The sequence below is a fragment of the Micromesistius poutassou genome (genome assembly GCF_964030765.1).
Source record: "Micromesistius poutassou genome assembly, contig: SCAFFOLD_4258, whole genome shotgun sequence".
Lineage (NCBI taxonomy): Eukaryota > Metazoa > Chordata > Actinopteri > Gadiformes > Gadidae > Micromesistius > Micromesistius poutassou.
Window position 1 is genome coordinate 1 of NW_028178551.1, and position 23,244 is coordinate 23,244.

The window sequence follows — 23,244 nt, forward strand, 5'->3', positions numbered from 1 at the left end:
CACCCTTTATCAGCGCAGTCCTCCCCCCCGCCAACAACCAGCGGACGTACAATTCACCCCCCCCCCGCCAACAACCAGCGGACGTACAATTCACCCCCCCCCGCCAACAACCAGCGGACGTACAATTCACACCCCCCCCGCCAACAACCAGCGGACGTACAATTCACCCCCCCCCCGCCAACAACCAGCGGACGTACAATTCACACCCCCCCCCCCCCCCCCCCCGCCAACAACCAGCGGACGTACAACCCCCCAGCCCCCCCCCCCCCCCCCACCGCCAACAATCTGCACGTAGGGCCCCCAAAAGCTTAGCAACGGCTCTCCGTAAATATAGATTTTTATGTAAAAAATAAAAAAATGTAATATTTAAACAGATATTCACACTCTGAATTAGACGAGAAACAGCATTTTAGGCCAGATAATCTTAGCCTACCACAAGCATACAATGATTCCTATCACCAGCAGCTCAGCTTTTACGTTTTTTGTTTATGATTGTAAAAAAGTCTTAAAAATGTAAACGCTGCATTAATCATAGCAGAGGTAGAGCAACGTACCTAAGGCAGGTCTTGAGGAAGTCTCTCCGCTTGTTTTCATCAGAGATGGTCAGGTGATGTTTATACTGCAGCAGCTACACACCACGAGACACGCACACACACACACACACCCATTACCCATCATGCACCAGGACACCACCTACCAACACCTCTCACATATTTTTAATATAAAGTGTAAAAGTAAAAGAAATGTCATCCAATAGTACAGGATGATTGTAACAACAGGTTTAGAGGAAACAGTTACCATGGAGACAGAAGATACCAGTAGAAACAGGAGATTGTAGGTATTAGAAAGTTTTACAGTAGCAACGATAGAGTAGAGGTAGTATTACAGTATTAACACTATGGGTAGTATAAAGGAGTAAAATTAGACATAGTAAAAAGATTGTGTTACAGTACATACCGCCTCATCCTCAGTCCGGCCCAAAGCCCTGTAGGAGAGAAACAGGAACAGGTGGTGCTTTGAGATACAAGAATATAAATAGAATATAATAATAATATAATAACAATATATAACATAACACTTCCTATTGTTACTTTCTTAACAACCCGACACTGCAGCAGCTACACATAATTTTTTATACATATAAATATATATATATATTATAATTAATAATCACTAATAATGCCAGACAATAAACTAATACAATTAGTAGTATTAAACACAATAATGAAGATGCTAAGATGTCAGGGTTAGGGTTAAGGTTTGGGTTAAGGTATGAGGAGGTTAGGGTTGAGGCCCGGTTTTGGGTGATGGGTTGACCTCTGACCTGAAGAGGTCCAGTAGGACCTTCTGGTCGCCGCTCTCCTTTAGGTAGTGGATGTAGTGCCGCAGGGCTGTCTCCCTGGCAACCAGCTCTCGGAACAGAACCTCTACACAGGGGAACAGGGCAGATGAGAAGACCAGCAGCTCTGTGTAGTTAACGGAGTGGACACTAGGACCTGGGCGGTGAACCTTCTGATCCAGTACACTGTATTAACAATTCAGTGAAGGAATTGAACAAATTGTGTGGTAACACTGGAGGACACATACCTTTACACAAAGATCTCTTCAAATAGATTAATATCTGAAATGGAGAGAACATTTGAGTTATTCAAATCAAAACGAGGAGGATGATGATGATGATGATGAGGAAGACCTACAGCTGTGATGATGTTCCCGTCATGCCCATCGACAGCCTTGTCCAATAGGAGCATCTTGTCCTGCAGCGACTGGAACCGTTCCAGAGAAACCACCTGCACAACTCACACAACCAGGCACAATCAACACTAAACTGGGTGGCTGGCACCTGCTGCCTGCATGTTAGACACCCCCTATGTTGTTTTCACGATACACAGCCAAGCGCGGCTGGGATTTCCATTTCCATTACAACCGGGTTTTTCCACTCGAAGGTGTGTCCATCCTCGAACTGATGACTCGTTACTCTTGAGTCGATGACACAACCACACTGACACTTTCATCACTCATCCAGTTTTATATCTATATCCCTACAATTTGAGAGACAAATTGTCTTGCTTTGAACAGCCACCAGGGCTGATCAGCGCAGCCCAGTTGGAAGCAGAGCGCGGTCAATTTGGCCAACCTCAGAGAAGGTCAATCTCGCGTACGGTACAGTACAGCACACTTCAACTGGTAGTGGTAACGCAAAAAAAAACTTCCGCTTCCACACGTCCACTTCTGCTTCAGCCACCACTGCATACACGCACGCAGGCTGTACAGTGCAGTCTTAATTCTTAAATCTGTAGAGGTTTTCCTACCTTTCCCTGTTGCATTTTCAGTACGGTCTCTTCGGGTGACCAGTTACTGATGTAGTCCTGCCAAGGGTACGAATAAAATCACTTTTAGTGGAACTACTTTGAAGTCCACCATTCTTCATGACCATGCCCAGAGGATACTAACCTTGTATTCACATTTTGGTTTCCGTAGCTCTGGTGCGTAATGTCTGGCAGGCGTGTCGCTGAACGCTGCAGAATCACAAATCCTCCGAGGTTAGTTAGTAGAACCCTCTAGAATCTGGTCTTTAGAAGCTTCTGCACCAGCACATTGACTGAGCTGGAAGGATACCCGGAATCTGCCTTGCAATAAAGCCTTTAACCAATCTTGACTATTTTAGTGTGTCAGATAAAAAGATGCATGATAGATTCGTAGACATTCCTCTCTTCAATGGTGATGTTGACTCTCTTCCCTCTCATGGTCACGAAGCCCATGAAAACATATTTAAAGACAGATGATCTACTCACAATCAGCAGAGGACAGGATGCCGCCTACTTTGGTCTTAACTGAAGAGCAGAGAGAGAGAGAGAAATATTTGATTCAGTCTGATGTTGTGAAGGACAAAGAAAATAGTGAGGAACAAGATGAGAGAGTCTGGCCTTTAGATAATCTACTGGATTAGGGTGAGGGTATCAGTACTGTACCTTTAAAGGGCCTACTTGGTAAGGGGTAAGGGTATGAGTACTGTACCTTTAAAGAGGGAGCTGAGGGAATACACAGAGTTATTCTTGGGTAGGGAAGGCGAAGCACTGATCTTGGGGAAGCCTAGCTCTCTGCTGTCCCCTGCTGGCCGAAGTTTGGACGCTGTTTCTTTCACGGACCAGGAGATACCTGGAGATCACAGGAGCAGAAACATGGCTGGTCAGTGTCCACTCATTCACCTGTTGCCTATATAGTGCACTACAGGGCGTCAGCATTGTGCAGTCATTTCAGTGACCATCTATCTAGATCTAGTTCTATCGACAGAACCACTCCTAAATGGCTTATAGTCTGGAACCTCTCGCTTCATTTCAATTTCCAAGGGGGCGACCAATAAAAACAACAAAAAGTGTGACCCATCAGCGGCAGCCATCTCAATAATTAATGCAAATTCCTTAATGGCGCTCCCATTGGGAACCACCTCTGTACAGTCATCATATCTCATATTAGATATACGGTTGTGATAAGCCCAACCCGGGCCACTACTGGATGTCTGTCTGGCGGAGGGAGGCCATACTCATATGCCATGGCAAATAAAACATGAACATGAGCAACATTTCGACCCTATTGGGTCTTCTTCAGGCAAATGGCCGTTGGCCGAAATGGCCGAAACGTTGCTGTGAATTTTTCATTAAATTAATATGGGAGCTTAATCAGTGCTGTGGACATTACATTTCTTTCACTCTATATAACTTTATTTGTCCTGCACCTGGCCAGAAGGTGGGATGTGCACACAGCTACTTTTTTGTACTTTGAGATTCTTCTGGTTCCCAGGCTAGGTTCGCTGTTTAGTTCACTACATAATACCCAAAATGCACAGTAAAATATTTGTCTGCCTACACTTTTCTCCCAACTATATCATTTCCACAATGAGCAGTTTGTCATTGTCATCAGATTCATCGAGCCGACATGGTTGCCACTTACAGCTTCCTCATGCCAATGAGCGTCACAGGGGGACATGAAACACATGTCTGCTTGTGAATGAAACCAATACACATCAGACAGATCGCTATCCCATGCAAAATGTGTTTCCAAATTCCCCCTACACTTGTTCCTTAAATAGTGTACTTATAGTGTTCACTGTAGGGAATAGGAATGAGGGAAATAGCAAACGACTTTATCACATTTCAGCTTCCCCACTAATTAGAAACATGTGAAGGCTTCTTCTTACTTCCGACCGGCTCTCCGCTCCAGCTGACCTTCTCCACGTCATCGTCATCATCGTCTTCATCCACCAGGGCGGAGATGCTGTTCACAGCCTTTTTGGACTCTTTGAGCTGCCGTCACAAAACAATGAAATGTTAGTGGTTTCCAGCTTATTGTATGAGTGTGTAAATTCGGTGACTGGCAGGTTTCATAATTGCCTACCCGTGTAAAATCGTCATCCTCGTCGTCGAAGATGAAAGCTTGTGCAAACTTGCTGCTGTTCCAGTAATCATCTTCGTCTGCTTTGGCCCTCGACATCTGAAATGAAGACAGCAGTCTTCTGCTTGTTCATGTTACAGTTCAACCTGGTCGGCATGGACATCTACACGCATGTCTTTGGCTAAACAGAGAGTGCGTGTGTAGCTATGTATGTATTCTCTACTATGAGTAAAACCTCGCACACAGGGGAACACACACCCCAAGTACATGAGTCGGTGTGTGTCTTTGACAGGGACAAGTCAACATGTCAGATTGCTAACACGGATATGGTACAGGAACTATCTTGTATCTTGCAGATAATCGAATATAAGTTGGTCCTACGAGACTCGTACGATGAAAACTGAATTTGCTGAACGTTGAATGTCTGTAGATAATGTCAATAACATGATGAGATATGGAGGAGAATGAAGAAGAATCAAGATCCAGCAGTTTACCTTTTGCAGCTTCAGGTGGCGCAGTGCATTCTGGGAGATGTAGTCGTCACGGCGTTGCTGCACTACGATGACGGGAAGTCAAGAGGGACAACTTTGCCATAAACTAGACCCGCACTTTTACCATAGGCTGAAAGGATAAGATAACAACGTAACAGGCATAAATTAAATTAAAACATAAAATCAATCCATGCTGAAAAGGCATACAACTTTCTGGCCTTTATGTTTGAAGGGTTAAACTGCTGTATTTCCTTTTGAGTTTTTTTTTAAATAGTTATTGTACATCACGGGGGGGGGGGGCAAGGGGGGGCAGCTGTCGGCGCCGGTGACGCGCAGTGCTGCAGGCCAGACGAGGCGAGGGGTTCAGATATATAAATGACGCGCTGTCGATAAATGGAATAACTCATCTTTCTGTCAACATACTTTCCCCATTGAAAGAACCTTTTAATACCGTCGCGCAGAGGCTACGGATAATTATAAGGATTATTGTAGGTAGCCTATATTATTATAGGACGACCCTGCCTTACTGGAAACAATTCCTGTACACTGTTCCAAAGAAGTGTTGGGATAATTGTTTCTATTTATTTTTTTCATTTTTTTTGCCAGTGATTTTTTTGAACCAGTGAAACTTTGGTGCGGCCATGGCCAAGTGGGGAGAAGGAGACCCCCGCTGGATAGTGGAGGAGAGGTCCGACGCGACCAACGTCAATAACTGGCATTGGTGAGTGGAAAAATAAAAGCGGTGGGAAGGAATACTTGAGTCTACGTTCACATCGTAAAGAATAAAACCTAACGCAACAATTATAGTCTATCATCTGCTGGAAGGCGCTCCGTGGTTTGGTGGGTTTGGTGGCAACGGCCAGACGTCTGACTAGAGGCATCCAGTAGCCTACCTACTGAATATACTGATTAGATGGCTGTATTGCAAACTTTATTAAGTTGTGTCTAGTTCTTAAGAGCCGTTAGCTGAATGTGTTGTGTGTAGCCTTGCTTATCGAAGCCGGCTGGTGGTCGTAGTAGAACAGAAGGATCCAGAAGGTTATTTTAGGAGCGCAGCTTGGTAAGCACATGCGGAGATATTTATATCCGAGTTTGTGGGGTCCAACTCTGCCCGCTGTGTTTGCGCGCGCGCGCATTGTGTGCGTGTGTGTGTGTGTGTGTGTGTGTGTGTGTGTGTGTGTGTGTGTGTGTGTGTGTGTGTGTGTGTGTGTGTGTGTGTGTGTGTGTGTGTGTGTGTGTGTGTGTGTGTGTGTGTGTGTGTGCACGCGTATGTAGACCTGTGTGCGTGTGCGTATGTGTGCTATGTGCTTGTGTGTATATATGTTACATGTGTTTGTATGTGTATGTATTTGTGTGTGTATATATTATGTTTTTGGTACGTATAAATGTATGTTCTATGTATTTGTATGTATATTCTATGTATTTGTATGTATATCAGTATATGTATTATTGTGTGTCGGTATATATATGGGTTGATGGCTTCATATGTATGTGTGTGTGTGTGTGTGTGTGTTCCCCCCCCAGGACGGAGCGCGATGTGACGGGCTGGTCCACAGACAAGCTGACGGAGCTCCTGGTGGGCTGTCGGGTGGAGCGGGACGGGGCCAGCTGTCGGCTGACGGACGTCACCAAGCTGGAGGGAGAGGCCTCCATCAACAACCGCAAAGGGAAACTCATCTTCTTCTACGAGTGGGTGATCAAAGCCTCCTGGATGGGTGAGTCACCTGGTTAAATCAGTCGTCTGGTTAGGTGAGTCACCTGGTTAAGTGAGTCGTCTGGTTAGGTGAGTCACCTGGTTAAGTCTACACCTGCCTTTGAACCCTCTCTACTGGATAGGCCTACAGTTACAGTTACAGGTGCAGTTAGTCATTATTTATCAAAATGCTTTCACCTCAAGCGATCTTTAACAAATGGGGTTGAGAACAATCAAACAAAGTAAAAAAAAAAAAAGTTTATACTGCTGCTTATTCGAGAAAACAAGAGGTAGATAATCACAAATCAGTTCTGTACAGAGACGTGTCATCCGTTTGAATATCCATGGGTCCTCACTTCACTTCCATCTGATTGTAGACATTGTTTAAACTACTAATAAAACCAAACTAATTTAACCTATACTCAAGTCTTATAGAGTGAAAGTGAAACTACATTACGTATTTAATTCGTTTTTTTAAATCAACAACTTAAACAGAAAGGACTGCTATGAATGTTGTTATAGGAGCAGTGTCCGAGCAGGCATCTAACTTGTTTGCCCCCTTGTGTTGCAGGAACTACCGCCATCGGGATCAAGTACAAAGGAACGCTGGAGGTGGCGAACCTCTCTGATGAGAACGACATGGACGACCTGGACGTAAGCTTCCTCACACTGGCCTCCAGTAGCGAGGAACGCTCAAGCACTTAGAGTCACCAGGATACCAGGGGGTTGTAGTTGAGTGGTACCCTGAGTGGGGTTAGCCAGGGGTCTTATGTACCTGGGGTGGGGTTAGTGAGAGGTCTTAATATGTACCCTGGGTGGGGTTAGTCAGGGGTCTTATGTACACTGGGGGGGTGGGGTTAGTGAGGGTCTGGGTGGGGTTAGTGAGGGGTCAGATGTCAAGTGCTACATATCCCAAATGTGTAGTTATTACTGCACACTTGATAATTGGCAATTGTATACATTACATATTTTTATGTAATATCCTTATACAACTGTGTTTTGTCTCTACTGTCTTTTATTGCACCAACATCTCAGAAAAAAGGCCTTACCTGACAGTACATGTGGTTTGTGATTGTGTGTTTGTGATTGTGTGTTTGTGACTGTGTGGTTTGTAACTGTGTTTCTGATTGTGTGTTCTTGACTGTGTTTGTGATTGTGGTTTGTGACTGTGTGGTTTGTGACTGTTTGTGACTGTGTGGTTTGTGATTGTGTGTTTGTGACTGTGGTTTGTGATTGTGTGTTTGTGACTGTGTGTTTGTGACTGTGGTTTGTGACTGTGGTTTGTGATTGTGTGTTTGTGACTGTGTGTTTGTGATTGTGTGTTTGTGATTGTGTGTTTGTGACTGTGGTTTGTGACTGTGTGTTTTGTGACTGTGTGGTTTGTGATTGTGTGTTTGTGGTTTGTGATTGTGTGTTTGTGACTGTGTGTTTGTGATTGTGTGTTTGTGACTGTGTGGTTTGTGATTGTGTGTTTGTGACTGTGTGGTTTGTGATTGTGTGTTTGTGATTGTGTGTTTGTGACTGCAGATCTCGGTGAGTCTGTGTAAAGACGAACCGGTCACACCTCTCCTCGGGCTGATGAAGAAGGAGGGGGTGGAGAAGGTCCGCAAAGCCCTGGGAGAATACGTGACCCTCCTCAAATCAGGTGAACCTCTAGATAAATACCTAGATGGTTTAGATACAGCCAACGGCATCGAGAACAGCCCAACCCTTTTTGGCCTATGACCGCATTTTTCAGGTCTCAGGTTGGTTTTTATCCAATCGATGTCGAGGTGGCGGTAACCATCATTCCATTCACCAGAAGGTCCGGTGGTGCATGTAGGGATTGATGCTCAGGTCCATCTGGAGTTGTTCCTGAAGGGGCACTAGTATTAGTAGATGGTCTTTGTGTGACCGGTTGGTGTCTGTGCTCCAGCCTTCTCTCAGGGGATGATTCTTCCTACGGCCAGCGGACCCAGCCAGCCTCCACCAGCGCCAACACCCAAGCAGGTCACCACCAGCAGACCCACTCAGGTAGGAGATGATCCGCCTCCTCTCTATTCTAACGGCCTTGATTCTTACTGCCGGAACACAACTTACTGTGTTAAGTCTGAAGGATGCAGGCTACCTACACACAGTGTAGGTAGGGGTTGGGTTTGTGTTTAATAACGGCACTTGCATGTATGGTTTTGATATCACTGGTTCTGAGCACTGTAGTGTGGAGAGGATGTGTCGCAGCAATGAACATATCCGTGTTAACATTCTCAACTAGTTGGTCATACATGAACCGGTGAACGCAGAAGGAAAGATGAACTTGGCCAGAAGTTGGCCTTTTCTAACTATCAGATAAATACTGTCTATGTTGCTCCACAGATCTCCACCAGTGTGCCGGCCAAGGCTGTGCCTAAGGGCCCCCAGCAGGGCAGCAGCAGTACTGCAGGGGTCAGGATCGCCACCAGCAGCTTCAGTCTGCAGGAGACATTCATAACGTCACCTGACGAGCTGTACCGCACCTTCATCAACCAGGAGGTGAGGACATCGCTGCCCTGGTGATTCTGGATAATATTAATAACAATACATGTTTGAATACATGCAGAGCGCATTCAATTATGTACCTGGGCCTGCACACTTTCAGCCATTATATCCTTTAGGCCAGCCGCTGTGCTGGGGTTGTACATCAGAATGCATCATTGGATTTTTTTTTGTTTTTCTTATTCAACTTATATTGAATATACCATAACCTAGGCTAATGAAAACTCGGTTTAGCCAGGTCTTGCATGAGAAACACAACACAACACAACAATGTCTCCGCACAATGACACATAACTTCATGATTAATTACTAATTTACAATTACAATTTTACTGTAAACAGCCTCCACCCTGGTGGGATATTACAATAAGACTTAAGGGCAGGTTAGTCGAGTGGTTCCCAATGTCCAAATTCTACGGGAAGGTATCCTAGAGCCAGACGCCCCCTAACCCCTACCTGCTCCTGAATGACATGCAGCTGAAGTCCCTGTACACCGCTGTAGGTGAAAGCCTCCGCTGAATGACTCAATAAGCAGTGTGATGTGTAGACGAGTCCAGGCCCTAACCCGTGGTCCCGGTCCAGTTTGTGCAGGTCTTCACCCACGCAGCCGCCCAGGTGGACGGGTGTCGAGGAGGAAAGTTCCAGATGTTGGACGGGAACGTGAACGGAGAGTTTTCTGAACTGGTGAGAACCTGAAATATTAACAGCACTGCCCTTAAAGAAGTGCTAGAACTAGTACTCACAACTAGATGGTCCTTCAACAGATTCCAGATGAAAAGATTGTCATGAGGTGGAGATTCAAGACCTGGCCAAGTGGTATGAGATCACACACACACGCACAAACACAAACACACACTCATACGCACACCATTCTCAGCATTCTCACAAGGAATTACATTATTTTCATTGTTGGAGCCTAAAAATAACATTATCATTGCATCATCATCTCATTATGACATTACCGTTATATCATCCCAATATTATTACATTAACCTGATATTGCATAACGTTTCTCATCTCTCGAGTTGTAAGAGGAATATACAGTTTGTAATCACTGTGGTATTATCTTACACACCTGCAACAGAATCCTGTTGTCTGAATCTGAATCTCTCCTGGCTCTGTAGACTGAGTTGTTGTGTTGTGTTGTTTTGTTGTGTTTGTGCAGAGCACTACGCCACCATCACTCTGCGTCTGAAGAGCGCGGGGGACGAGACGGAGCTCAGCATGGACTGTAAGGGCGTCCCCTCTGGGGAGGAGGAGCGGACCAAGGAGGGCTGGAAGAGATACTACTTCAAAGCCATCAAACAGACCTTTGGCTACGGAGCAACACCCTACTGACGATCCTGAGACTCAACAGACACTCTCTTGATGTACTACGGTACTGACACTAGGACACAGACACGGTCTACCAGCACGCTACTGAAACTACAGACCATCTACTGCTGACTGTCTGGACACAATTACACAACACTATATTGACACACTCCTGGAACTCTATTGATAACGGGTACAATAGCACTCTACCTGTAATCTATTGACACTCTATCAACACTATCAGTACTACTGAAAGCAGGGACATTTGGATAAGTAAGTCATATGGTCAGGTTTGGATTTTCTGAGCTTTACTAGTGAAATAGCCCTACTGTCCCACTAGTATGTAACATAATGTACACTAATGAATGTAACCTATGACAAACCCTATCTCACTGTAGGACAATGGTGTTCTTCAATTTAATTTAATAAATGTTTTACATGTCGTGTCTGTACATTGTTCACTGAGAATATTCAAGACTAGGATTATTGTGCTCTTCAAACACCCACAGACACAGGAATGTCAACTGGGAACCATAGATAAGTTCAGTTTGTTTTGGACCAGGACCCACAAGACATTCTGTACAATAAAATAAGCAAAACATTCTGATCGCAGTGTCTAAGAGGTGACATCATTGACGTTTCTCCAGTCGGTCTAGCGGAGCTTTTAGACCCCATTTAGTGGGGCTGACATCACCCACATCCTGGATGTCCCCCATCCTCCCAGTGTGTAGCCTGCGTAATAAACCAGTGCAGATCTAACTAAATGTAGACCTTATTTTGGGCTTAACCCCCTAAAGATCGAGTCCTAGAACCGCCCCTCCCCTACTCTAGGAGTGGTGTTGCAGTTGGATGTATATAAAGTAAACAAATTTAAATGAAGAACGATAGACTCTCTGACAGGTCTGTCGGCCTGTATTTACATTTAGTAGACGTTTTTATCCAAAGTGACGTTTAATACACACCGACGGCGGAGTCAACCATGCAAGGCGACAGCCAGCTCGTCAGGAGCAGTTAGGGTTAAGTGTCTTGGTAAGGGACACATCGACACTAGGAGGATCGAACCAGCAACCTTCCGGTTACAAGTCAGCCCTCTGTACCTCCTGAGCAAAGCCAACCCCCTATGTTGTAGAGAAAAAAGAGACAGCAGCCCTCTATAGAGTAATGCCCATTTAATGCTGAGATCATCTGACATCACAAAGGAGGCGGGGTCAGAGACGGCAGGGAAGATTTGCCACCATGACAAAAGAGATACCACATTGCATGTATTCCTCTATTATTACTTTCACAGAAGATTTGGTCCGGGGTTAATGACCCTTCAAGGTTGGGACACATTGGGAATGTTAAATGTGAAATGTCGATTTCCCTTCTGAACCAGGAGAAACATGTGCTTTCATTTCATGTATATGTGTATTCATGTGTATTTTGAGGGTAGAACGCTGCAAATATTACATCAGTACACAGTATAGCATATCAGTACACAGTATAGTACTGTAAACCACTGCGTATTAAAATAAATTACACGTTTGCATCTTTTAGCATTATCTCCTTAGATAAGAGCAGTACATAACATTTCAAAACAATATGTAGTCCATAACAGTAACAGTACTTAGAAGAATATACACAATTTACACAAAGTAGGAGTTCTTATGAAACACGCAGCTGCCATAGAAACATACACACATTTAAAACCACATTAAAAACATTCAAAACAACATTCAAAGTCCACTTGTCAAGAGGCATGATGGAATGGAGGAGTGTGGATGGATGTTGGTTCTGGTTGACCCGGGCCAGCAGCCAATCAGAGACCAGGGAGACCAGCCAATGCTTCGCTACGATGTGCTGACCTAGCATGGACGGTCTTGGGGTCAAATGTCAGGAGAGTCGGGTTCAAAAGAACTCCTCCTCCTCCTCCGTGTCACAGCCGTACTCTGAAATACACACACACACACACACACACACACACACACACACACACACACACACACACACACACACACACACACACACACACACACACACACACACACACACACACACGCCAATGTTAGACCGGAACACACCGTGGTGAAATATGTTAAGGTACAAACGACGTTCTACGCACCATTTCCCGCCATCAGCTGCATCACGCTGACACAAGGCTCCGCCTCCTCCTCCTCCAAAGTCTCCGGAGGGGGCGTGGCTTCACGAGGGGGCGAGGCTTCCCTGGGAGGCGTGGCTGGCTGTGGAGGTGTCGCTTGTCTTGGAGGTGTGTCTGATGTTTGGGGCGCGGCTGGAGGGAGTGGGACGGATGGGGTGGATGGGGTGGATAGGATGGATGGAGCCGGTTGCCTCGGAGCCGTTGGCACGTTAACCTGCCAGGAGGGGGGATGGAGGGGGGGAGAGGAGAAAGGAAGAGAAATTAGAGAGGTGGTTGTAGTCTTTTGGCTGCGGTGAGTCGTAGTCCACTAGCTGGCGTGAGTGAGCCTCATTAGCTCACCTGGGACGTGTCTCTTTTCTTCTTTGGTATGGACGACACTAACGGACGGAGTCTGGGGAGAAAGGACACTTTTAAGTTTTAAGTTGCACCTTTTTAACGTTGGTAAGGTGAGGTCTTTCTTCTGACCGCACCTTTTACCAATAGTGCTGTTCTGATCTCCTTACATTGACCAAAAATGCTTTCATTAAACCTTTACCTTTTACCCATGATGCTGTTCTGCTGTATCACCATTTACCCATGATGCTGTTCCACACATTACCCATGATGCTGTTCCACACATTACCCATGATGCTGTTCTGCCGCCCGTACCTTTTGCCCATGATGCTGGCCGTGGCGGCCAGGCTGTTGGTCTTGCGGTTGGGCTTCTTGCGGCGGGGCGGGCGCGGCCGTCCAGTGGAGGTGCTGGAGGAGGAGGACTCTGAGGGGGCCGGCAGCGGGCTGCTGGGTCCACTGCCCCCCTGGTTCAGGTCCCTCAGCACCTCGTAGTTGATCTTAGTGGAGATCCTCTTCTGCTCCAGCATCTTCTCTATGGCCTCGCCCGCCGTGGACGCCTGGATGGGAGCGCGCTTCTTACTCTTCTTCACCTGAAGAGACACAACACACCACAATGTAATGGAAGAACTCAACACAACACAACTCACTATTTCACCTGAAGATATAACACAACATAACAATAATAATAATCCAACACAACGTAACTCACTATTTCACCTGAAGATATAACACAAAATAACAATATAACGGAAGAACACAACACAACACAATTATTATAATATAATTACACACACATACCTTATAGGTTCCCAGCTCCTTTTCTTTGATTATTCGTAATTCCTTTTCTAAAAACAGAGGAGGAAAGCATCAAGTCTCGAGTTTAGGGAAGTGTGTGTAGAGACTATTGAGCTACAGGTGGAGATATATCTGTCTGCCGTGGTGACCTCTGACCTTTCTGCTCCTTCAGGTAGTCCTCGTTCTGTTTCATCCACAGCTCCGTCTTGGTCTCCACCTCGCGCTCGTTCAGGATGTACTGTCGGAGAAGAAACACACATCACACCCTCGATATATATGACATACTAAATACACAACTGTAACACATGTAGGGTAACAGCTATCATACTTACACATAATGCACAACCATCCCACAAAGACACACTGTTATCATACTAAATTCACAAGCATCACACAAAGACACACTTATCGTATTAAATACAAAACCCTCACATACAATCACAGCAGAGCACAGCAGAGCACACCATTCAAACACATAATTACAACCGTTGTGTGTTCTTGATCCTCTGCTTAGGAACATCATATGTTATGGGAGGAAACATAAGTAGTTCTAGAATGTTTGGCACGGGTCCAGACCTTCTCTATCTCCTGGTCATCGATGCCTTCCAGGTCCAGCTCCCCGCTCTCTGACTGGACGTCTGCAAACACGACTAGAGTCAAGGGGAGATCGCACGCACACACAAACACACACATATATATATCCAGTGTATGGAGTGTATGTGTTGTGTGTCCCCGTGCTCCAGAGGGGGTACCAGTCTTACCCTCCGGCTCCTCCGGGGAGACGTGGATGGGGCGTCCGATCCCCAGGATGGAGCTCAGCGACTGGGAGCACGGCCGGCACCCCGGCAGGCCCCCTGCTGGCCTGGACCCGGGCTCCTCCTCCACCTCCTCCAGCACCTGACACAGGAAGTCCTGGGTGAGCTGCTGGGCGGCCACCTGCAGCTCCATGTCCTCGCCCTCTGGCTGGTCGAAGGACAGGCCCAGCTTCTCCTCCTCCTCCTGCTGCTCCTCCTCCTCCTCCTCCTCCTCGTCTGGGGTCTCTGCATGGTAAGGGGCTGTTAGAGGGTGTTCACCTGGAGCCCCTCTGATCCGGGACCAGTGTTGCCAGATTGGGCCATTGCTGCAGCGCGAATCTGGCCCAATCTGGCAACACTGCCCGGGACCCACCACTGGGTCTGGAGGGGTCGGGATCTACACGCCTGCTGGGCTCGGAACCAACAGCCTCCAGGTTTAGATCGATCAAGGTAAAACTACAAAGGTACTGGTTTTAGAAGGACAATCCTACTGGGTTAATATTGAGCTAATATTGAGCTTGACTACTGCAGGGGATTAGGCCTGTGCTCTATACGCAGTGTGTGCCTCAGGGGGGTGGGGGTCAGGGACCTGTGTGCTTGGCGAAGGCGCTGTACATCCCTCGGAGCTTGGGCATGCTGTTGGCCAGCTCCGTCTCGATCTCGTCCCGGTAGCCGCTGATCTCCCCTGGACAACAAGAGAGACACACGGCGTCATTTACATTAAGGTCATTCAGCAGACGCTTTTCTCCAAAGCCCCTTACGAGCTGAGACTGAGAACAATCAAAACATAGGAATGAAGTGGTGTACAGCCTAGTGTGTGTGTGTGCGTGAGAGAGAGAGAATGTGTTTAAACACAAGTTAGAAATATGACCCACCTTCGACTTCATTCAGCTTCTTAGCCAACTCATGTTCCAACTGTAGAGAGACAGACAGACAAAGAGAGACAGACAGACAGAGGTAAAGGGATGAGGACCGGTTTAGTGGAAATCCTCCCAAAGTAGGATGTAATGCTTATGCTTTTATTCAAAGCTGCTTACAGTTTATACTTTTTAGATACATGCCAGTGAGGAGTAGGTAGGGAACAGGAGGCCTCTTGCTCAAGGGAACTACAGGTAACTGCAGACATTGAGGTTCCAACCCAGAACCATTCTGTGGCCGGGAGTCTAAGCCCCCCCTCCCCTACTCGTCTGTCCGGGCCCCATGAGGGCCGGGTCAGGAGCCCCACCTGCTGGATCTTGGTCTTGTGTTGACCGGCGATGAAGGACGGAGGGTCGCACTCCTGCTCCAGATCCACGCGCATGAACTCATCGATGGTCAGGTGACTGGTGGGCGTGTCCTCAAACTCTGTGAGCCTGACAGGAGGAGGGGAGTAGAGTCACACTGGGCGGGGTGGATCTGCAGCCTGAACAGGAACGGATCCTAGCCCTTTTTAAATCTCAACATGCAGAGGTTTTATTAGAAAGGTAACACATGTTTAAATGGTTAAGCTCACCTCTTTCTCAGAGTGGCCTGGCAGACCTTCACCACCCCGATCACCTCCTTCACCGTACGCCGGAAATCGTGCATCCGTGCTGCGACCAGGAGAGCTGAGGAGGGAAGGAGATAGGAAGGAAGGAGAGAGGAGGGAAGGAGAGGAGGGAAGGAGAGGAGGGAAGGAGAGAGGAGGGAAGGGGGGAAGGAGAGAGGCGGGAAGGAGAGAGGAGGGAAGGAGAGGAGGGAAGGAGAGAGGAGGAAAGGAGAGAGGAGGGAAGGATAGGAGGGAAGGAGAGAGGAGGGAAGGAGAGAGGAGGGAAGGAGAGGAGGGAAGGAGAGAGGAGGGAAGGAGATAGGCGGGAAGGAGAGAGGAGGAAAGGAGAGAGGCGGGAGGAGAGGAGGGAAGGAGAGAGGAGGTGAGGGAGGGGTGAAAGAAGGAGAGGAGGATAGGGAAGAAGAGGGAAGGGGAGGAAGGATAACAGAGGAGAGGGAGGGACAGGGAAGGAGTGCAGAGAGGAGATGAGGTAGGAGGGAGGAAGAGAAGAGCGAGATCAGGGTAGAAGAGAGCAAGAGGACGAGAGGGGAGGAGATGAGATGTGAAGAAAGGAGACGGAGGGTCAAAGGAGAGGTGAGGAAAAAGGAGTAGAAAACAATGGAGGAGAAGAGGATAGGAGCTTATGTGCATAAAGGCCTCTACTTTCTGGTGTGTTTGAATAAAACCTCAATTGACGAGGCTTTACAGCGGTATTCTCCGTTGGGTTACCTGCTCCACACAGGCCGGAGGGCCGGCGCCCAGTGTGCATCCAGTCCCTCTTCATCCTCTGGAGCAGCCTGAGAGCCGTCATGGACACCTGGTGGGTCTTCTCCCCGAACTCCAGCATGTGGGCGAAGCGCGGGATGTAGAGACAGGGGTCTGCAGAGAGAGGGGAGGGGGCGGTCACAACCTGCCCTCCTCTAAACTAAAACAAACCACCCGCGTGTTTACACTACACTGGGGTCACCCGTGACTATAGACATGTATGCACTGACGATATTGTAAGACACTTTGGATGAAAGCTTCCATGGCACCTAATGAGATTATTGTTTTGTAAATATATGAGTGATCAAATCTAAAATGTTTTTCCTGTAATGGACATATTTATATAAGATAAATCGACTTTAACATTCCATGTGGGTGTCGTGAAAACCGTGAAACCCACATTTTTGGGTGTCAAGTACGACTACAAGCCAGTGATATATGATATTCTTTAAAAAATAATATGTGATAAATATATATTTTAATGATATTATTTTGCGTGGCAAACAGACGTTTTAACCGTAAACATAACACTGAAACACAAACTCATGTTTCTCACTAAAGCCATTTCTGCGGCTTGTTGTGAGTGAACAGCCCTGGCGGCCGGCCAAGGAACTGGACCGAGGAGAGCCAGCAGTAAACCCCGCCCTCCTGCTGCTCACTGCGACTGGCTTTAACATGGCTGCCTGCTAACTAAACATCAATGTTTCATCCTGTGACAATCAACTCGTTGGCGCCGTGTTAAGGTAAGAATACACAGATATTAAAATAGACGTAATCATATTTCAATCAAATGTGTGAATGATCGGTGTAAAGAGCTCCAGACCTAAATGTCATGATGGATGCGGAGTGTGATTAATGGTAATGCCCTCTGGTTATCGACTATCTCCGACGCGTTTTCTGCAATTGTAATGATTGCATATTAAAGCTATCTAACGGTTGCATAACTATAAAAGTTTATGTTGAATTAAATGTAAGTCTGTTCTGTGGTTGTCACCGTTGAGGCCCGTAAACCATGCTGCTGCTTACTGCTGGACACACCATGCAGATTAAGCGCTGTGTTCGTATACAATGATGACAAATACGTTTGTTTTCCCATTCACTAAGTCTCCTCTTGTCGTGCTTCGACAAGTGACTTTTAATATGACTACTGTTTCACACCGATAAGCAATGCTGTGTTGTTAGATGTGCATTTTTAGTAAACAAAACCATAAACCAAAGGCGGAGCTTTGCGATTCGTTGATGTTGGATGTCTCCGTCCATCTGATTGGTCAGTCTTATTTTGACAGTGTTAAACTGTGAGTTGCATCTACTGTATCGTTGTTCATGCTGACAAGGCAATATCCTATCCAATGCCGTCGGTTTCAGTTAGGAACACATTTCTACAGTGATTGTCTTTTATATATAATGTGACATTGTAGCGGCTAAGGTCAGGGTGTTCATCACCCAGACCAAAGGTTGTGGGTTCGCTGCCCCTAGCCTTCCTGTAGGCATCCTAGAGCAAGATGCCCCAACACATCTGGTGTTAGGGCATCTCACTTCGGATGAAAGCCTTACAAAAATCGAAATATAAGAAATATATCTTGCTTTAAATTAAGATTTCCTTGAGGTCAATCCTGAAGAGATGACGATAATTAATGTTCATTCTCTCCCTGGAGATCCTGACGAGGAGAGACACAACCGGCCAGCATGCTCTGAGATGGTGAACTAGAGATCAAAGATGGCCGCCGAGCTGTACCCTAGCAGCCTCAACACCAGTCTCCCCAGCAGCACAGAGTCCAACAAGAAGAGCTTCATCCAGGTGTCGGAGCCCGAGTCGCTGCCCACGCCCAGCGACCCCCAGCCCAGCGCCAGCAGCACCGGCCAGCCCAGCAGCTGGCAGGCCACCCACCCCACGCTGAGAGAAAGGTACACCACATGTACTGCTAAGTTAATGTAAATGTAGCAGTAAATAGACTTAGCCGTTTACAATGTGTCGGCCCACACTGAAGTTTCCAACTTGTTGGTCGTGGCCCATAAGTGGGCTACTGCATTAGGCTGCAAGATGGCCACAATGTTTTTTTGTTGTATAAACAATATATATATATATATATATATATATATATTTGAATGAATAGAGAAGGGGAAATATTTAATCTCTCACTTTTCATAATTAAGCGTCTGAATGATATCTGATTTAATTGCTTAAACTATTTGGTGGACGTGCATTATTTAATCTGATGACAAGGCCCTGTAAAGTATTTTTCCTGACTTGGGAACTTTCTTTGCAGGAATGCCTTGATGTTTAACAGCGAGCATATGGCCGATGTTTTCTTCATCGTCGGACTACCAGGCGAATCCCAGAGAGTCCCTGCCCACAAGGTGACCAGCTGCAACGTTGCGTATTAGTACTACACTAGTACTACTATGCATATAAATAGTCCTCCATGTTGTTTTGAAAGTGCCACATTAACCACAGGATTATCATGTCCCTCCCTGGAGTGTACCAACTAGTCGGTGGATCTAACCATCAAACATCTGGATGGACACTCACACGTGTGCTGTCAACAACACCTGTATGGCCCTTTGGACCACAACTGTAGATGGAGTTTGTGGTTTGAACTGCTCTGTGTGGGTTCCAGTATGTCCTGGCTGTGGGGAGCTCCGTGTTCGGTGCCATGTTCTATGGAGACCTGGCCGAGGGAGAGATGGAGATCCTCATCCCAGACGTGGAACCGGCCGCATTTCTAATCATGTTAAAGTAAGAACATCTAGATTCACTTATTCATGTTAAATGTGCAGCAAACTGCCACACTTTAGTAGTAGCTTCAGCTACGCCCGAGTACCCTGTCAGCTAAAGCAGCAGCCCGTAAGAATGTCTGTTATCATCCTAATGAACCAGATATATCTGTATGTGTCGTCCTCCCCAGATACATGTACAGCGACGAGATCGAGCTGGAGGCGGACACGGTTCTGGCCACTCTGTACGCCGCTAAGAAGTACATCGTGCCGGCGCTGGCCAAGGCCTGCGTCACCTTCCTGGAGACCAGCCTGGAGGCCAAGAACGCCTGCGTGCTGCTGTCCCAGAGCCGGCTCTTCGAGGAGCCCGAGCTCACGCAGCGCTGCTGGGAGGTGATCGACGCCCAGGCCGAGCTCGCCCTGCGCTCCGAGGGCTTCTGCGAGATCGACCGGCCCACGCTGGAGATCATCCTGCAGCGGGAGACGCTCAACACACGCGAGGCGCTGGTGTTCGAGGCCGTGCTGGACTGGGCGGCGTCCGAGTGCGCGCGCCAGGGCCTGGTGGTGACGGCCCCCAACCGGCGCGCCGTCCTGGGCAAGGCGCTGTACTCGGTGCGCATCCCCACCATGACCTTGGAGGAGTTCGCCGACGGGCCGGCACAGTCGGACGTCCTGACGCTGGAGGAGACGCACAACGTCTTCCTGTGGTTCACGGCGGCCAAGAAGCCGTGGCTGGAGTTCCCCCTGGCGCAGCGCACCGGCCTGAGCCCCCAGCGGTGCCACCGCTTCCAGTCCTCGGCCTACCGCAGCAACCAGTGGCGGTACCGCGGCCGCTGCGACAGCATCCAGTTCGCCGTGGACAAGCGGATCTTCATGGCGGGCCTGGGCCTGTACGGCTCCAGCGGCGGCAAGGCCGAGTACAGCGTCAAGATCGAACTCAAGCGCCAGGGCACCACGCTGGCGCAGAACCTGACCAAGTTCCTGTCGGACGGCTCCAGCAGCACCTTCTCGGTGTGGTTCGAGCACCCGGTGCAGGTGGAGCAGGACACCTTCTACACCGTCAGCGCCGTGCTGGACGGCAACGAGCTCAGCTACTTCGGCCAGGAGGGCGTGACGGAGGTGCAGTGCGGCAAGGTCACCTTCCAGTTCCAGTGCTCCTCGGACAGTACCAATGGGACTGGCGTGCAGGGGGGGCAGATCCCGGAGCTGGTCTTCTTTGGTTGAGCCCCGAAGAGCCATGGGGGGGGGGGGGGGAACTGTTGAACTCTCTCAGACCTCATCCGTGGACTCGTACAGATTAATTTATTCAGATGTAATCCAGGATGTAGGATTTTAAATCTATGGTCCCAAGTCCTCGTGGCTTGTCATGTGTCCCTGGATGTTTATGATGAGATGCCTTGTCGTCTTATTGATGCTGTATTGAACACTGAGCTGCTGGTTAAATGAAAACCGCTATGATGCTGAAGGTTGAATTATTACTTCTGTGTTGAATGAACGCTGTGTTGTCCCCGCGCTGTGGATCTCTACACCGGTGCTTGTGTTTTATGTCTCTGCGTCAGTGATTCTGAGTCCACCAAAAGATGATGTTTTACAAATGAACATGAAGGCAGACCTCCTTAACAAAGCCTCATCATAAATTGCCCGAAAAACATGCAGGAAAGACGAAGCAGGTGGACTGTCATGTGACGTGTATTCATTTTACTCTAGCCGACACTGCAGTATAATTAAACTTTTTTAAACATGGTTTCTAGTCGCAATAGCTAAACAACAAGGGCAACGTTTACAACAAATACCTGGTGTACTCTCTTCCCAGTCTGTTACACCTTCTGTTTTGTCTATTTTACATAAGTGTTACATAAACTTTAACTATTTTACAGAATATAACCAAGGATGTCTGTGCTTATTTTTGTGGATAACTAATAACCCAGAACACTATAATAAAACGCACCGTTTCAACATGTAAAGAATAAACTGGAAATGCCATCAAAGCAGTGATACATCTGTTTAAACAAGTCCATTGGAAGATGCACTTTAAATTTGCACAAGCTCATGAAATCCATTCTGGATTCAATAAGAACAGGACATTGGATCAGTGGTTTAACCAGTTTTTAGCATGTAAATACGTGTCTTAAAACGCTTGTTTGTCTGTCTTGTTAGTCTGAACATGCCAACATTTCAAATGAGGGGGGTTCTATTACCGCTCAGTATTACCAGTCTCAATAGGCAGGACGGCATTGCATTCACTTAACCGAAACTAGTTATCCTTTCTATTTCTGAAATGTTTGAGCCTCAGCTCCATTTGAACGTTTCAGACACCAAAATAGATGTTAAATGATCATGTGGTTTAATCTCACCAATAGCAGGAGCGTTGATGTAGAGCTCCCGGGACAACAGGAGGAATGTCTTCCCCAAAATGTAGACATTGACCTGGATAGGACAACAATTTCTTAGCACCTCGGTCCTCAAGGGAACACACAGCAGTATGTTCAGCTAACATAGCGTTGAGGTATTGGTATGACCAGCTAGCATTTTATAGCATTGAGTTATAATGATCTTTAGCTTATTCTAGCATTGAGCTACAACTACACCCTCAGCATGGACAGCTAGCATCAATTAGTGTTGAGCTAGGTTAACACTATCGGTTTCAGGTTGTAGTTAGTGAGGTGTGGAATATCCCTGATGTGTGTGTTGGTGTGTCACGTACCTGCAGCAGGTCACTGAGGTCCAACAGCATGTCTGGGGCTAGCTAAAGAAAGGTGGCATGCTATTAAGCTTCACTCATGTTTGGTGGCGTGTTCAGTTTAGTCAGGGTGGCCCACAATAACAATGCATCTTTGGATAATGTCTATACAAATACATGTTTGTCTTCCATGATCCTGACATTCTCATGCCAAGATTTTGATTGACAGGTTTAAATCCAACCAACGGTCAGATTTGGAGGTGGGGGCATGTGCCAACAGAGGGCCCCTCCCTAGACCCCCCCCCCCCATGCTGACACTCCAATACATACAAACATAGGGTCTTAAACGACTGGTGGGGGAGGATTTGACCATCGTCACATCTCACCCGGCATCCATAAAACATGTACTGAGTTGCCTAAGAGCATTTAGCGTGAGTGCACTCTCACCACAAACACAAAGTCTTTGTATGGCCATTAACTTAAACTTTAACTTTAACTTAAATTTTTTTGTCCACAAACTCCATACTAATGCTACGCACATTTATGCCATAATGTATCGTTATCCTTTGTGGCATAAGCATGCTATATGCTTTTCGGCAGAATCTGCATAACTGCACAAATTAATTTAGCCAAATGATGCACGTGTGCGAGCACACACACACACACACACACACACACACACACACACAGTGTAGGATACGGGGTGTCCCCTCCGTGCGGCAGACCATGTAGAGGCAGGCAGCGATAACATGGGCCATCTTGCGGCCGCGGGTCAGCTGCTTGCTGACCACCATCTTGAAGAAGTTGAAGGCCGTGTCAAGGCAGTGCTGGTTCAGCTGCAGCTGGCTGCCCAGCTGGTGGATCTGACGCTTCCCTGCAAAGACATGGGAGATAAAGATCATGACCACAATTCCTGTTGATACTGATAATTAATGATTAATAAAGTACCACTGTACCATAAAAGCAGTTGGTTAGTTGTAGGAATAACCCATTACCACATATTATAGTCTATTAGCTATGGGAACAGCCAGATTGTAATGTGAATGTAATAGTTTTAGAAATGGTGTCTCAGCAAACAATGAATTTATAGGATCTTAGTAGAAATCGCATGTAAGGAC

General features: G+C 47.0%; 4 protein-coding genes across 4 annotated transcripts; 2 read left to right on the plus strand and 2 right to left on the minus strand.

Moving 5' to 3' along the window:
• Positions 1-554: 554 nt before the first annotated feature.
• LOC311373576 (spermatogenesis-defective protein 39 homolog) lies at positions 555-4,915 on the minus strand (the record flags this gene model as incomplete). The annotated part of the gene is made up of 12 exons (XM_084490311.1): positions 4,887-4,915; positions 4,396-4,491; positions 4,199-4,304; positions 3,019-3,159; positions 2,796-2,834; positions 2,455-2,519; positions 2,313-2,369; positions 1,698-1,790; positions 1,588-1,621; positions 1,325-1,427; positions 958-985; positions 555-628 (listed from the first exon to the last, which is right to left on the minus strand). Coding segments are annotated over exons 2-12 (836 nt in total), but the record flags the coding sequence as incomplete, so codon positions are not given.
• A 303-nt stretch (positions 4,916-5,218) lies between these two features.
• On the plus strand, positions 5,219-10,844 carry LOC311373574 (activator of 90 kDa heat shock protein ATPase homolog 1-like). The gene is made up of 9 exons (XM_084490309.1): positions 5,219-5,604; positions 6,408-6,598; positions 7,148-7,230; positions 8,104-8,221; positions 8,492-8,589; positions 8,929-9,084; positions 9,669-9,770; positions 9,851-9,902; positions 10,252-10,844. The coding sequence occupies exons 1-9, from the start codon at positions 5,525-5,527 to the stop codon at positions 10,422-10,424; spliced, it is 1,053 nt and encodes a 350-aa protein (XP_084346435.1). The 5' UTR covers positions 5,219-5,524; the 3' UTR covers positions 10,425-10,844.
• Positions 10,845-11,569: 725 nt separating this feature from the next.
• Positions 11,570-23,000, minus strand: LOC311373572 (transcription factor IIIB 90 kDa subunit-like; the record flags this gene model as incomplete). Its single annotated transcript, XM_084490308.1, has 16 exons — positions 11,570-12,328; positions 12,502-12,751; positions 12,877-12,928; positions 13,186-13,460; positions 13,669-13,715; positions 13,822-13,903; positions 14,242-14,303; positions 14,427-14,705; positions 15,049-15,144; positions 15,335-15,374; positions 15,685-15,811; positions 15,952-16,045; positions 16,696-16,845; positions 21,801-21,873; positions 22,151-22,182; positions 22,827-23,000. Coding segments are annotated over 16 exons (1,874 nt in total), but the record flags the coding sequence as incomplete, so codon positions are not given.
• Positions 17,367-21,291, plus strand: LOC311373575 (BTB/POZ domain-containing protein 6-B-like). Its single transcript, XM_084490310.1, has 5 exons — positions 17,367-17,474; positions 18,387-18,636; positions 18,999-19,089; positions 19,350-19,468; positions 19,638-21,291. The coding sequence occupies exons 2-5, from the start codon at positions 18,449-18,451 to the stop codon at positions 20,668-20,670; spliced, it is 1,431 nt and encodes a 476-aa protein (XP_084346436.1). The 5' UTR covers positions 17,367-17,474; positions 18,387-18,448; the 3' UTR covers positions 20,671-21,291.
• Positions 23,001-23,244: the final 244 nt, after the last annotated feature.

Coding starts and splice junctions, on each gene's coding strand:
- LOC311373575 (XM_084490310.1), top strand. CDS start 18,449: ATGGCCGCCGAGCTGTACCCTAGCAGCCTCAACACCAGTCTCCCCAGC. Junction 18,637..18,998: donor CACCCCACGCTGAGAGAAAG/GTACACCACATG, acceptor CTTTCTTTGCAG/GAATGCCTTGATGTTTAACA. Junction 19,090..19,349: donor AGAGAGTCCCTGCCCACAAG/GTGACCAGCTGC, acceptor TGTGGGTTCCAG/TATGTCCTGGCTGTGGGGAG.
- LOC311373574 (XM_084490309.1), top strand. CDS start 5,525: ATGGCCAAGTGGGGAGAAGGAGACCCCCGCTGGATAGTGGAGGAGAGG. Junction 6,599..7,147: donor GATCAAAGCCTCCTGGATGG/GTGAGTCACCTG, acceptor CTTGTGTTGCAG/GAACTACCGCCATCGGGATC. Junction 7,231..8,103: donor ACGACATGGACGACCTGGAC/GTAAGCTTCCTC, acceptor TTGTGACTGCAG/ATCTCGGTGAGTCTGTGTAA.